This window comes from Macaca thibetana, chromosome 14 (assembly GCF_024542745.1).
Source record: "Macaca thibetana thibetana isolate TM-01 chromosome 14, ASM2454274v1, whole genome shotgun sequence".
NCBI lineage: Eukaryota > Metazoa > Chordata > Mammalia > Primates > Cercopithecidae > Macaca > Macaca thibetana.
The window spans coordinates 77,727,033-77,742,500 of NC_065591.1; the positions used below are offsets into that span (position 1 = coordinate 77,727,033).

General features: G+C 41.1%; 1 protein-coding gene across 5 annotated transcripts in view; it reads left to right on the top strand.

Annotated features, from left to right (window-relative positions):
• Positions 1 to 15,468, top strand: part of CCDC83 (coiled-coil domain containing 83) — a 72,097-nt gene that overhangs the window by 17,850 nt on the left and 38,779 nt on the right. For all 5 annotated transcript variants that reach the window (XM_050755868.1, XM_050755867.1, XM_050755870.1 and 2 more), the window contains exons 4-5: positions 10,394 to 10,556; positions 14,064 to 14,231. In XM_050755868.1, the coding sequence (XP_050611825.1) occupies positions 10,394 to 10,556; positions 14,064 to 14,231 (331 nt within the window). The remainder of the gene's footprint in view (positions 1 to 10,393; positions 10,557 to 14,063; positions 14,232 to 15,468) is intronic.

A 15,468-nucleotide genomic window follows, 5' to 3' on the forward strand; every position in this document is an offset into this window, starting at 1 on the left:
TTTCTTTGGAATAAATGCCCAGGAGTTCAATTCCTGGGTAGTATGATAGTGTTAGTTTTTAAAGAAACTGTTGAACTACTTTCCAAACTGGCTGTACCTTTTACATTTCCACCATCATATATGACAGAGCCAGTTTCTCCTCATCCTCTCCAGAATTTAGTGATGTCACTATGCACTATTTTATGTTAGCCTTCTGGTAGGTGTGTAGTAATATCTCAGTATGGTTTTAATTTGCATTTCCCTAATGGATAATGACATTGAATATCTTTTCATGTGCTTGTTTGTCTTTTGCTCATTTTATAATTAGACTTTTTGTACTCTTGAGCTTTACATATATATATATAAAATCTTCTAAAACCAATCCTTCCTTGGATATGTTATTTGCAAATATTTTCTCCTAGTCTATAGTTTGTCTTTCATCCTCATAAAAGGGTAACAGAGTAAAATTTTTGAATTTTAATGAAGTCCAGTTTATCAATTGTTCCTTTTATGGATTATGCTTTCAGTGTCAAGTTTTCAAACTCTTTGCCTAGCCCTAAATCCCAAAGATTTTCTCCTACGTTTTATTCTAAAATTTTTGTAGTTCCACCTTTTACATTTAAATCATGGTCCATTTGGAGTTAGCTTGTGTATAAAGTGTGAGGCTTAGATCAAGATTCTTCTTTTTTTTTTTTTACCTGCAGCTGTCCAGTTGCGTCTGCACTATTGGTTGATAAACCTATCTTTCTTGCATTGAATTGCTTTCACACCTTTGTCAAAAATCAGTTCAACATTGAATAGGCATTTCTCCAAAGAAGACATACAAATGGCTAACAAGCACAAGAAAAGATGCTCAACATAGTTATTTGAGAAATGCCAATAAAAACCACAATGAGGTACCACTTTGCAGATACTAGAATGGCTCTAACCAAAGTGGTGATGAAGATGTGGAAAAATTGGAACGCTCATACATTGCTGGTGGGAATGTAAAATTGTTCAGCTACTTTGGAAAACAATTTGACAGTTCCTCAAAAAGGCATATAGGATTACCATGTGACCCTGTAATTCTACTCCCAAAAGAATGAAAAACAAGTATTCGAGTACATGTTACATGCATGCTGATAGCATCAGTTATTGGACATTTTATATAAAGCTAATATAAACATTAATGGACAGGTATTTGTATGAACAAAAGTTTCCATTTCTTTGGAATAAATGCCAGGCCAAACTGAAAGAGCCCAAAGGTGTTCATTATCAACAGATGAATGGATAAGCCAATTGTGGTATATACATACAATGGTATATTATGTAGTCATAAAAAGCAATGAAGTACTGATATGTGCTACAATGTGGATGAACATCCAAAATATGCTGAGTAAAATATACCAGACACAAAAGGTCAGCATGTTGTATGATTCCATTTATTCCAATATCCGGAATAGATAAATTCATACAGACAGAACAGATTGCTGGTTGCCAAGGGCTGGGGGAAAGGGATGAGAGGGAGAGACTGCCTAATGGCTAAGGAGTTTTACTTTGGAATGCTGGAAATGTTTTGGAACTAGATAGAGGTGGCAGTTCTACAACACTATAAATGTACTAAATGCCACTGAATTGTTCAATTTAAAATAAATATTTAAATTTTAGCAGAATTTTTAAAAAAATAGTTGGAGATTTCTGTGGACCTTTTTTTATTATTATACTTTAATTTCTAGGGTACATGTGCACAACGTGCAGGTTTGTTACACATGTATACATGTGCCATGTTGATGTGCTGCACCCATTACATTAGGTATATCTCCTAATGCTATCCCTTGCCCCTCCCTCTACCCCACGAGAGGCCCCGGTGTGTGATGTTCCCCATCCTGTGTCCAAATGTTCTCATTGTTCAATTCCCACCTATGAGTGAGAACATGTGGTGTTTGGTTTTCTGTCCCTGCAATAGTTTGCTTAGAATTATGGTTTCCAGTTTCATCCATTTCCCTACAAAGGACATGAACTCATCCGTTTTTATGGCTGCATAGTATTCCATGGTGTATATGTGCCACATTTTCTTAATCCAGTCTATCATTGATGGACATTTCAGTTGGTTCCAATTCTTTGCTATTGGGAATAGTGCCGCAATAAACATACATGTGCATGTGTCTTTATAGCAGCATGATTTATAATCCTTTGGGTATATACCCAGTCATGGATTGCTGGGTCAAATGGTATTTCTAGTTCTAGATCCTTGAGGAATCGCCTCACTGTCTTCCACAATGGTTGAACCAGTTTACAGTCCCACCAACAGTGTAAAAGTGTTCCTATTTCTCCACATCCTCTCCAGCACCTGCTGTTTCCTAACTTTTTAATGATCGCCATTCTGACTGGTGTGAGATGGTATCTCATTGTGGTTTTGGTTTGCATTTATCTGAGGACCAGTGATGATGAGCATTTTTTCATGTGTCTGTTGTCTGCATAAATGTCTTCTTTTGAGAAGTGTCTGTTCATATCCTTTGCCCACTTTTTGATGGGGTCATTTGATTTTTCCTTGTAAATTTGTTTAAGTTCTTTGTAGATTCGGGATATTAGCCCTTTGTCAGATGAGTAGATTGCAAAAATTTTCTCCCATTCTGTAGGTTGCCTTTTCACTCTGATGGTAGTTTCTTTTGCTGTGCAGACGCTCTTTAGTTTAATTAGATCCCATTTGTCAATTTCGGCTTTTGTTGCCATTGCTTTTGGTGTTTTAGACATGAAGTCTTTGCCCATGCCTATGTCCTGAATGGTACTGCCTAGGTTGTCTTCTAGGGTTTCTATGGTTTTAGGTCTAACATTTAAGTCTTCAATCCATCTTGAATTAATTTTTGTGTAAGGTGTAAGGAAGGGATCCAGTTTCAGTTTTCTACATATGGCTAGCCAGTTTTCCCAGCACCATTTATTAAATAGGGAATCCTTTCCCCATTTCTTGTTTTTGTCAGGTTTGTCAAAGATCAGATGATTGTAGATGTGTGGTATTATTTCTGAGGGCTCTGTTCTGTTCCATTGGACTACATCTCTGTTTTGGTACCAGTACCATGCTGTTTTGGTTACTGTAGCCTTGTAGTATAGTTTGAAGTCAGGTAGTGTGATGCCTCCAGCTTTGTTCTTTTCCTTAGGATTGTCTTGGCAATGTGGGCTCTTTTTTGGTTCCATATGAACTTTAAAGTAGTTTTTTCCAATTCTGTGAAGAAAGTCATTGGTAGCTTGATGGGGATGGCATTGAATCTATAAATTACCTTGGGCAGTATGACCATTTTCATGATATAGATTCTTCCTATCCAAGAGCATGGAATGTTCTTCCATTTGTTTGTGTCCTCTTTTATTTCATTGAGCAGTGGTTTGCAGTTCTCCTTGAAGAGGTCCTTCACATCCCTTGTAAGTTGTATTCCTAGGTATTTCATTCTCTTTGAAGCAATTGTGAATGGGAGTTCACTCATGATGTGGCTCTCTGTTTGTCTGTTATTGGTATATAGGAATGCCTGTGATTTTTGCACATTGGTTTTGTATCCTGAGACTTTGCTGAAGTTGCTTATGAGCTTAAGGAGATTTTGGGCTGAGAAAATGTAGTTTTCTAAATATACAATCGTGTCATCTGCAAACAGGGACAGTTTGACTTCCTCTTTTCCTAATTGAATACCCTTTATTTCTATCTCCTGCCTGATTGCCCTGGCCAGAACTTCCAACACTATGTTGAATAGGAGCGGTGAGAAAGGGCATCCTTGTCCCAAAAACCCAAAGGGAATGCTTCCAGTTTTTGCCCCTTCAATATGATATTGGCTGTGGGTCTGTCATAAATAGCTCTTATTATTTTGAGATATATCCCATGAACACCTAATTTATTGAGAGTTTTTAGCCTGAAGGTTGTGAAATTTTGTGGAAGGCCTTTTCTGCATCTATTGAGATATACATGTTGTTTTTGTCTTTGGTTCTGTTTATATGATGGATTACGTTGATTGATTTGTGTATGTTGAAGCAGCCTTGCATCCCAAGGATGAAGCCAAGTTGATCGTGGTGGATAAGCTTTTTGATGTGCTGCTGGATTCGGTTTGCCAGTATTTTATTGAGGATTTTTGCATCGATGTTCATCAGGGATATTGGTCTAAAATTCTCTTTTTTTGTTGTGTCTCTACCAGACTTTGGTATCAGGATGATGCTGGTCTCATAAAATGACTTAGGGAGGATTCCCTCTTGTTCTATTGATTGGAATACTTTCAGAAGGCATAGTACCAGCTCCTCTTTGAACCTCTGGTAGAATTCGGCTGTGAATCTGTCTGGTCTTGGACTTTTATTGGTTGGTAGGCTATTAATTATTTGCCTCTATTTCAGAGCCTGTTATTGGTCTATTCAGGGATTCAGCTTCTTCCTGGCTTCGTCTTGGGAGAGTGTGTCCAGGAATTTATCCATTTCTTCTAGATTTTCTAGTTTATTTGCATAGAGGTGTTTATAGTATTCTCTGATGGTAGTTTCTATTTCTGTGGGATCTGTGGTGATATCCCCTTTATCATTTTTTATTGCGTCTATTTGATTCTTCTCTTTTTTCTTCTTCATTAGTCTTGCTAGTGGTTTATCTATTTTGTTGATCTTTTCAAAATCCAGCTCCTGGATTCATTGATTTTTTAAAGGGTTTTTTTGTGTCTCTATCTCCTTCAGTTCTGCTCTGATCTTAGTTATTTCTTGCCTTCTAGCTTTTGAATGTGTTTGCTCCTGCTTCTCTAGTTCTTTTAATTGTGATGTTAGGGTGTCGGTTTTAGATCTTTCCTGCTTTCTCTTGTGGGCATTGAGTAAATTTCCCTCTACACACTGCTTTAAATGTGTCCCAGAGATTCTGGTATGTTGTGTCTTTGTTCTCATTGGTTTCAAAGAACATCTTTATTTCTGCCTTCATTTTGGTACGTACCCAGTAGTCATTCAGGAGCAGGTTGTTCAGTTTCCATGTCATAGAGCGGTTTTGAGTGAGTTTCTTAATCCTGAGTTCTAGTTTAATTGCACTGTGGTCTGAGAGACAATTTGTTATAATTTCTGTTCTTTTACATTTACTGAGGACTGCTTTACTTCCAACTATGTGGTCAGTTTTGGAATAAATGTGACGTGGTGCTGCGAAGAATGTATATTCTGTTGATTTGGGGTGGAGAGTTCTGTAGATGTCTGTTAGGTCCACTTAGTGCAGAGGTAATTTCAATTCCTGGATATCCTTGTTAACTTTCTGTCTCGTTGGTCTGTCTAATGTTAACAGTGGGGTGTTAAAGTCTCCCATTATTATTGTGTGGGAGTCTAAGTCTCTTTGTAGGTCTCTAAGGACTTGCTTTATGAATCTGGGTGCTCCTGTATTGGGTGCATATATACTTAGAATAGTTAGCTTTTCTTGTTGAATTGATTCCTTCACCATTATGTAATGGCCTTCTTTGTCTCTTCTGATCTTTAGTGGTTTAAAGTCTGTTTTATCAGAGATTAGGATTGCAACCCCCTCTTTTTGTTTTCCATTTGCTTGGTAGATCTTCCTCCATCCCTTTATTTTGAGCCTATGTGTGTCTCTGCACGTGAGATGGGTCTCCTATATAAAGCACACTGATGGGTCTTGAATCTTTATCCAATTTGCCAGTCTGTGTCTTTTAATTGGAGCATTTAGCCCATTTACATTTAAGGTTAACATTGTTATGTGTGAGTCTGATCCTGTCATTATGATGTTAGCTGGTTATTTTGCTCATTAGTTGCTGCAGTTTCTTCCTAGCATCAATGGCCTCTATAATTTGGCATATTTTTGCAGTGGCTGGTACTGGTTGTTGAGTGCTTCCTTCAGGAGCTCTTGTAAGACAGACCTGGTGGTGACAAAATCTCTCAGCATTTGCTTGTCTGTAAAGGATTTTATTTCTCCTTCACTTGTGAAGCCTAGTTTGGCTGGATATGAAATTCTGGTTTGAAAATTCTTTTCTTTAAGAATGTTGAATATTGGCCCCCACTCTCTCTGGCTTATAGAGTTTCTGCCGAGAGATCCACTATTATCTGATGGGCTTCCCTTTGTGGGTAATCCTACCTTTCTCTCTGGCTGCCCTTTACATTTTTTCCTTCATTTCAACTTTGGTGAATCTGACAATTATGTGTCTTGTAGTTGCTCTTCTCGAGGAGTATCTTTGTGGCGCTCTCTGTATTTCCTGAATTTGAATGTTGGCCTGCCTTGCTAGGTTAGGGAAGTTCTCCTGGATAATATCCTAAAGAGTGTTTTCCAACTCGGTTCCATTCTCCCCGTCACTTTCAGGTACACCAATCAGATGTAGATTTGGTCTTTTCACATAGTCCCATATTTCTTGGAGGCTTTGTTTGTTTCTTTTTACTCTTTTTTCTCTAAACTTCTCTTCTTGCTTCAATTCATTCATTTGATCTTCAATCACCAATACCCTTTCTTCCAGTTGATTGAATCGGCTACTGAAGCTTGTGCATGCATCACGTAGTTCTCATGCCATGGTTTTCAGCTCCATCAGGTCATTTAAGGTCTTTTTTACACTCTTTGTTCTAGTTAGCCATTTGTCTATTCTTTTTTCAACGTTTTTGGCTTTTTTGCGATGGGTTCGAACTTCCTCCTTTAGCTCAGAGAATTTTGATCGTCTGAATTCTTCTTCTCTCAACTCATCAAAGTCATTTTCCTTGCAGCTTTGTTCCATTGCTGGCGAGGAACTGCATTCCTTTGGAGGGGGAGAGGTGCTCTGATTTTTAGAATTTCCAGCTTTTCTGCTCTGTTTTTTCCCTATCTTTGTGGTTACATCTACCTTTGGTCTTTGATGATGGTGACGTACAGATGGGGTTTTGGTTAGGATGTCCTTTCTGTTTGTTAATTTTCCTTCTAACAGTCAGGACCCTCAGCTGCAGGTCTGTTGGAGTTTGCTGGATGTCCACTCCAGACCCTGTTTGCCTGGGTGTCAGCAGCAGGGGCTGCAGAACAGCGAATACTGCTGAACAGCAACTGTTGCTGCCTGATCGTTCCTCTGGAAGCTTTGTCTCAGGGGGGTACCCACCCGTGTGGGGTGTCAGTCTGCCCCTACTGGGGGGTACCTCCCAGTTAGGCTACTCGGGTTTCAGGGACCCACTTGAGGAGGCAGTCTGTCCGTTCTCAGATCTCAAACTCCAAGCTGGGAGAACCACTACCCTCTTCAAAGCTGTCAGACAGGGACATTTAAGTCTGCAGAGATTTCTGCTGCCTTTTGTTTGGCTATTCCCTGCCCCCAGAGGTGGAGTCTACAGAGGCAGGCAGGCCTCCTTGAGCTGTAGTGGGCTCCACCCAGTTCGAGCTTCCTGGCTGCTTTGTTTACCTACTCAAGCCTCAGCAATCACGAGCGCCCCTCCCCCAGCCTGGCTGCCACCTTGCAGTTCAATCTCAGACTGCTGTGCTAGTAGGGAGTGAGGCTCCGTGGGCATGGGACCCTCCCAGCCAGGTGTGGCATATAATCTCCTGGTGGCCGTTTGCTAAGACCGTTGGAAAAGTGCAGTATTATTAGGGCAGGAGTGACCCGATTTTCCAGGTGCCATCTTTCACAGCTTCCCTTGGCTAGGAAAGGGAATCCCCTGACCCCTTGCACTTCCCGAGTGAGGCAATGCCTTGCCCTGCTTCAGCCCATGCTCAGTAGGCTGCATTCACTGTCCTGCACCCACTATCTGACAAGCCCTAGTGAGATGAACCCAGTACCTCAGTTGGAAATGCAGAAATCGCCCCTCTTCTGCGTCACTCACACTGGGAGCTGTAGACTGGATCTGTTCCTATTTGGCCACCATGCCCGGCTAATTTTATAATTTTAGTAGACATGTGGTTTCACCATGTTGGCCAGGCTGGTCTTAAGCTGACCTCAAGTGATCCGCCTGCCTCAGCCTCCCAAAGTGTTGGAATTACAGGCGTGAGCCACCACGCCCCGTCTTGTGTGGGTCTGTTTCTGAGTTCTCTGTTCTCTTCAGTTGATCTCTATGCCTATCCCTCTGTCTATACCATATAGTCTTGATTACTATAGCTATATAATACATCTTGAAATAAGGTAAATTATTTCCTCTTACTTTATTCTGGTTTTTCAAAATCATCTTAGCTATACTGGTTCCTTTGTCTTCCCATATAAATTTTAGAATTATCTTGTATATATTTGCCCCCCCCACCCAAAGAAAACTTACTAAGTTTTACATAGGGATTATATTAAAGCTGTATATCAATATTGGGATATCTTTACTATGCTGTCTTCCAATCCATGAACATGATATGTTTCTCCATTTATTTAGACCTTGTTTTATTTTTATTTAATTTATTTATTTATTGAGACAGGATCTCCTTCAGGCACCCAGGCTTGAGTGCAGTGGCACAATTACGGCTCACTGCAGCCTCAACCTCTGGGCTCCCACCTCAGCCTTCCAAGTAGCTGGGACTACAGGCATGGACCACCACACCTGGCTAATTTTTAAATTTTTTGTAGAGACAGGGTTTCACCATATTGCCCAGGCTGGTCTTGAACTCCTAAGCTCAAGCAACGCACCTGCCTTGGCCTCCCAAAGTGCAGGGATTACAGGCAGGAGCCACTGTGCCGGGCCCAGATCTTGATTTTTTTTTAAATCAGCATTTTCTAGTTTTCACTATGCAACTCCTATACATGTTTTGTTAGATATTTTCACTGGGTCTAGCATTCTAGATTGACAGTTCTTTACTTTCATCACATAAAAAATAATGTGCCACTTCCTATTATCTTTCTCCTAGCTAGCATGGTTTCTGATGAAACATGTGCTGACATAGTTTGAGTACCCCTTAATTGAAATGCTTGGGACCAGAAGTGTTTCCAGTTTCAGATTCTTTTAGATTTTGGAATATTTGCATATACAGAATGATGTATCTTGGGGGTGGGACTCAAGTCTAAACATGAAATTCATTTATGTTGCATATACACCTTATACACATAGCCTGAAGTTAACTTTATTTTTCCCTTGGGGATGTTGAATAAACTGTGTTTGACGTGCCTGCATTTTGACTGCAACCTGTCACATGACAACAGGTGTGTTACTTTCCATCTGTGGCATCATGTTAGTACTTAAGAAGTTTCAGAATTTAGGCTGGACATAGTGGCTCATGCCTGTAATTCCAGCACTTTGGGAGGCCAAGGCGGATGGATCACCTGGGGTCAGGAGTTCGAGACCAGCCTGCCCAACATGGTGAAATCCCGTCTCTACCAAAAATACAAAAAAAAAAAAAATTAGCCGGGTGTGGTGGTGGGCGCCTATAATCCCAGCTACTTGGAAGGCTGAGGCAGGAGAATCGCTTGAACTGGGGAGGCAGAGGTTGCGGTGAGCCAAGATCACACCACTGCACTCCAGCCTGGGTGACAGAGCAAGACTCCATCTCAAAAAAAAAAAAAGTTTCGGATTTTAGAGCATTTCAGATTTTGAATTTTCTTATTTTTATTTTTTGAAACCGGGTCTTTCTCTTACCCAACCTGGAGTGCAGTGGTGCGATCATAGCTCACTGTAACCTCAAACTCCTGGGCTAAAGCGATGCCTCCCTCAGCCTGTGGCTGAGACTACAGCACCATGCCTGACTAAATTTTAAATTTTTTGTAGAGATAGAGTCTCACTATGTTGTCCAGGCTTGTCTTGAACTTCTGGCCTCAAGTAATCCCTTCACCTCTGCCTCCCAAAGCACTGGAATTACAGGCATGAACCACTACACGCTGCCCAGATTTTGGATATTCTAATTAGGTATGCCCTGTACTCTAATTTTTTTTCCCCTATAGGTAAGGTGTGGCTTTTCTCTGACTGCTTTTCAGACTTTTCCCTTGTATTTAGTTTTCGGAAGTTTGATTATGATGTGTCTTAACATGAATTTCTTTCTGCTTATCTTGTTTGGGGTATGCTCAGCTTCTTGAATTCATAGGCTTATGTCTCTTGGAAATTTGGGAAGTTTCCAGCCATTATTTATTTGAGTACTTTTTCAGTCCCACCCTCTTTCTCTCCCTCTAATACTCCAATAACATGAATCTTTTGTTATAGGCCAGGCTTGCTGGCTCATACCTGTAATCCCAGCACTTTGAGAGGCCAAGGGAGTTTCAGAGCAGCATAGCAACATAGCAAGAACTCATCTCTTAAAAAAAAAGGACTAAAAATAATAATTCTAAAATGTCAGCCACCTTAGTAGGACATTTTTGTATAATGTCATAAGACTCTAGATCTTACTTGTAATCTTCTGTTTTACCTAGCTTTTATTGGCATTGCTCTGCCAGCGGAAGTAGGGATACCACCTCATCATGCCTGGTGGAAGTAGAAGTCCAGGCTTCCCAGTTGGCTTCCTGTGACACCCAAAGGCGGGGAGCTGCTTGACTCTATTTTGAGGAAAAACAGTGTACATAGTTGATCAAACGTGAATTACTGTTGATTTTCATGATAGAATAGCCGCTTAAAAGAAGAACAGATTTGGCACATACGGCATCTACTAAAGGAACTGAGTGAAGAGAAGGCAGAGGGATTGCCAGTTGTAACAAGAGAGGATGTTGAAGAAGCAATGAAGGAAAAATGGAAGTTTGAAAGAGACCAGGAAAAAAACTTGAGAGGTGATTTAGGAACATAGAAAACTATCATAGAGTTGTGCCAAGCTATTTCTTGAATATATTAATGCTTTATTCTTCCAATATGTTCAAAGTGCTGTGAGTGTATTTTAAATGGCATCATTACCACCACAACCACAAACACATGTAGGTAAATGGGCAGGAGAGGGAAATAATAAAGTGAGTAGAGGTAATGAAGCCAAACAAGGAGGTGGAAGAAGGGTAGTGATCAAAAACAGATGAAATTTATCTGACTGTTTTTTGAGATAGGGTATAGTTCAGTCACCCAGGGCTGGAGTGCAGTGGTGCAATCTCAGCTTACTGCAATCTTAACCTCCCGGGCTCATGCAGTCCTCCCACCTCAGCCTCCCAAGTAGCTGGGACTCCAGGTGCACACCACCATGCCTGGGAATTTTGTTCCTTTTTTGTAGAGATGAGGTCTTGCTATGTTGCCCAGGCTGGTCTTGAACTCCTGGGCTCAAGGGATAGTCCCACCTCAGTCTCCCAAAGTTCTGGGGTTACAGGCATGAGCCACCACGCCCGGCCTCATCTGACTCTTACAACAGGACAGTATCCTGTTAAACACCGTTACTCATAGTAGGGTTTTGTTCTTTTTCTTTTTCTTTTTTAATTCTGTTGTTTGGTGGTTTCATTGGCTTCAGCTTCAGTTTAGATTTGGGAATGATAAGGCGAATATAACCATGAAAAGTGTTTCCCCCAATATCTCTAAGGGAGCCAAGCACCCCATTAGGGGGAAATAGGGATTAGAGTTGGGAAAGGGGAAGTTTGGAGAACATGGGTAGTAATGACACTAGGTGCAGGCAATGAAAGACCCAGGGCATACTCTTGTTGTAGGCTTAGGAAATACTATGGTACTGAGGGTAAATCATGCAGTTCTGACATACTTATTTTGAAATTCCTATTCCTTCATTCTAAACTTGCTGCTAAGATTTCTAGGACCACTTTTTCCAAAACCTCCATAAATAACATCCCTGCTAGGAAGCTGGAAAACACGAGAAAGAGACCTAAGTGCTATCATTTGTTAGCCCTTAGGAAATCCACTTATTTCTGGATTTCTCCAAGTGCCTACTTAGCTGAGCACTTTGCACAAAGCAGACCCTCCACTCAATAGATATTTGTTGTTTTGAGTGAAATCATTTCCAAGACCAAACATCAATAGGCAAGTTTCATTTTTAGGGGAGTCCAAAACTGTTCCCATAGACCTCCTCCTACCCAAGTCTCTTCACTGGCAATAGGGATGTCATGACATGGTAGATAGTATATTTTGCACGACTTCTTTCCAAGAGAGTTCTGCTTATGTTTGGAAGGAATACTTTAATAAGTGCCTTGAGATGGGAGTGAGACCCCAAAGGATGCTCAGGTATACTCGCTAAACTGCCTTCTAAAGGAATGGGCCCAGTTAGTTGAGATGTGCCTGTTTATGGTTTGGGCTGAGCATGGGGATGTGTCATACAAGACTGGGCCACACTGCATGGCTAAGCACAGTAGAGGAGGACTGGACATGTATGGGAAGAAAGGAAGCTCACAGACATGCAGGAAGAAAGGGAAAGTAAGAGAACAGAAGTGTCTGGAAAACATTTCCAAGGTAGTCACTTTATGTCCCAGGTAGTCCCTTGCAACTCATTTTGGTGTGGAGCAGCAGCAGGTGCTTCACCTGTCAGCTTGTTAGAATGCCAATTCCCAGGCCCCACCCAGCCCTACTGAATCAGAATCTGCATTCTGACAAGATCCTGGGGGATTCCTATGCACAGTAAGGTTTGAAAACTACTGCTGCAACCCTTTTCATCCAACTTTTAGTAAGGACTCTTTCAGTTGCAAGGATAAAAAATCTAACTCAAACTAGCCTAAGCATAAAGGGGATGTCAGTCTTTTCACATCACTTCACACAGAAAGACAGAGTGCTTCTCACCTAGATGCAAGGCCTCATATGCTGTCAGATCTCAGCTTAAACAAACAAAAATCTCTGGGGCATGTGTGTTACTAGAAGGGAAGGGAAAAGGTTCTAAGAAAGTAGAAAAACAGCCACTACATCCATCTCCCTTTTACAATCTTCAGTGACATCTACCAACCCTCCCCTCAAAGGCCAAATGGGGCACAGGCCTGAGACAGTAGCAGTCTGCTCGAATGAGAGCAACTGCCCATCTAGGTTATAGTAGTATTAATAATTGTTTAATGAAAATAACAAGCACCATTTGTTAAGAGATTTTAAATATAGTATCTTGTGGCCAGGCCCGGTGGCTCACGCCTGTAATCCCAGCACTTTGGGAAGTCAAGGCGGGCAGATTGTCTGAGGTCAGGAGTTCGAGACCAGCCTGGCCAACATAGTGAAACCCTGTCTCTACTAAAAATACAAAAATTAGCTGGGTGTGTTGGTGGGTGCCTGATCTCAGCTACTTGGGAGGCTGGGCAGGAGAATCACTTGAACCTGGGAGGCGGAGGTTGCAGTGAGCTGAGATCATGCCACTGCACTCCAGTCTGGGCAACAGAGTGAAACTACATCCCAAAAAAAAAAAAAAAAAAAAATTAGAATCTCGTGTACATCTTTGGAAAAAGATGAGTCCTGAGTCCTTCTGGACCTCTGAACTGAAGAATATCACCCTGGCCTGATTGAAACGCTTCAGTCATTCAACAGACATTTATTGAGCACCAACTAATTGCCAGGCTCTGTGCTAAGTGCTGGATTTACAGAGATGAATATAATGTAGTCTTGCCTTCAAAGAACTCTCAAACAAGGTGATATATGGTGATGAGACAAACAGCCATTAAGTTCGTTGTACTTGACTCTTTTGTAATGCTTCTTTTTCAAAAATATTCAGCAACATGATATTTGGCCTAAAGATTGAATAGAATATCATGTTTAGCAAACAAAGTTTATATCCTTGAAATAGTTCAATATTTGTATATTTAACTTGGGAACTTACCTATCACTCTGGTTTTACCAAAGAGGGGTGGGAGAAGACATGTTAGTATGACCATCAGAGGCTATTATTTCATACAAGAGAAATCCAAACAAATGAAGTTTAGATGACTGCATCAAACAATTTACTTACAAAAATGGTTGCCAAGGACCTGGGAAGGACACAAGTTGAAATCACTTTTGCTCAGAGAGTATAATGGCCAAAAAAATGATATTTTACTAATAAAGAATACACATCATATGATACACTATACAAACTAGGACCTTTATTAAGCTATATCACAGGAATGATGTAAACTTGCAGCTTCCTATGCATATGGGTTGTCTATTATGTATTTCAATCAACCATCAAACTACACATCTACTTTATAATCAGAAGTTTAATTTTACTTAGATTTTGAATCAGGATAGATAACAATAGTTTGAATAGTTTAGAATTCCATAAATTTTAGACATCAAATAGTACTTATGAGTTAACAGTATTTTAATATCAGATCTTAACTTCTTAAAACCAGATTGCAACATATAATGGTTACAAGGAAAATAGAAATGACACAGTGTCTTTTTTTCAACAGATATGCGCATGCAAATAAGTAATGCTGAGAAACTATTTCTTGAGAAACTCAGTGAAAAGGAATATTGGGAGGAGTACAAGAATGTAGGGAGTGAACGACATGCTAAACTCATTACCTCCTTACAAAATGACATCAACACAGTTAAAGAGAATGCAGAGAAAATGTCAGGTCAGTTGCAACAAAACTAGTTCTAGTTCAATAAAAAACATCTTTAGTAGGGCATACATTGGTGGAAGAAAAAAGTGTGTACTCCCTGAATCATTCATTACTCTGCTGTCAGCACAAGCAGCTGTGAGCCTAAGGGTAAAGGTGGAGGGAGGAAGCAGAAGAATGATCCCAGGACCACCTGTGAAACTGAGAAGGGGAAATAAAGAAATGGGCGGGTGGGGCGTGGTGTGGAGAAGCCCTGTGACCAACTGACTTTAAGAAAGAAGTTTCTGGCTGGATGCGGTGGCTCATGCCTGTAATCTCAACACTTTGGGAGCCTGAGGCTGGAGGATCGCTTGAGCCCAGAAGTTTGAGACCAGCCTGGGCAACATAATGAGACCATATCTCTACAAAAAATTAAAAAATCAGTTGGGCATGGTGGCTCATGCCTGTAGCCCCAGTTACTTGAGAGGCTGAGATGGGAGGATCAGTTGAGCCCCAGAGTCAAGGCTGCAGGGAGCCGTGATTGTGCCACTGCACTCCAGCCTGGGTGACAGAGCAGACCTTGTCTCAAAAAAAGAAGAAAGAAGCTTCATTCAATGGATGGGGTCTGTATGTTTCCACACTGGGGGCAGGAGCAATTCCACTAAGATAGAAGTGTCCTGAGGCCAGGTTATATCAGAAAGAGAATTCACGTGGGGCAAGCTAATTCAGCTTAGCCACGCTGGATAGCCAGAATCATCATGGAGAAATGTCAAAGTCAATTAAGTTGTAACCAGGGAAAAACTGGGGAACAAACATGAGATGAGAAGTGGAAAGGCTATAGAGTAGGATGCCATCAGGAGCAATGAAGCTTACCAGGACTGGATATGGACACGATGAGGGCCAGCTGTCTGCTACTGAGGCAAGCATAGTGGCTTCAAAGAACACCAGAGACCCAGACACAGAAGAGTCATAGGACAGAATTAATGGGGGAAATCTGACCCAAAAGAGTTGCTCTGGGTGGATGACAGTCCAGGACCCAGCTGGAAATAGTGCCCTGCATTGTGGAGGGGTTCCTGTGGGTGGTTCCCATGTTCCCCTGTCAGGGCTTTCAGCTTGTGGACCAATTTGTATGTAAGTTTCTCAGCTTAGGGCCTCTGCACCACAGTGGTCATGTAAACTTGGCCCCATATCAGTCTGGGCTTGGAGTTCCAATTTGTCAAAAGGTTCTTCTTCTGAAAAGAGAATGAGAGTGCCAGCCTGCTACTCCCTCTGT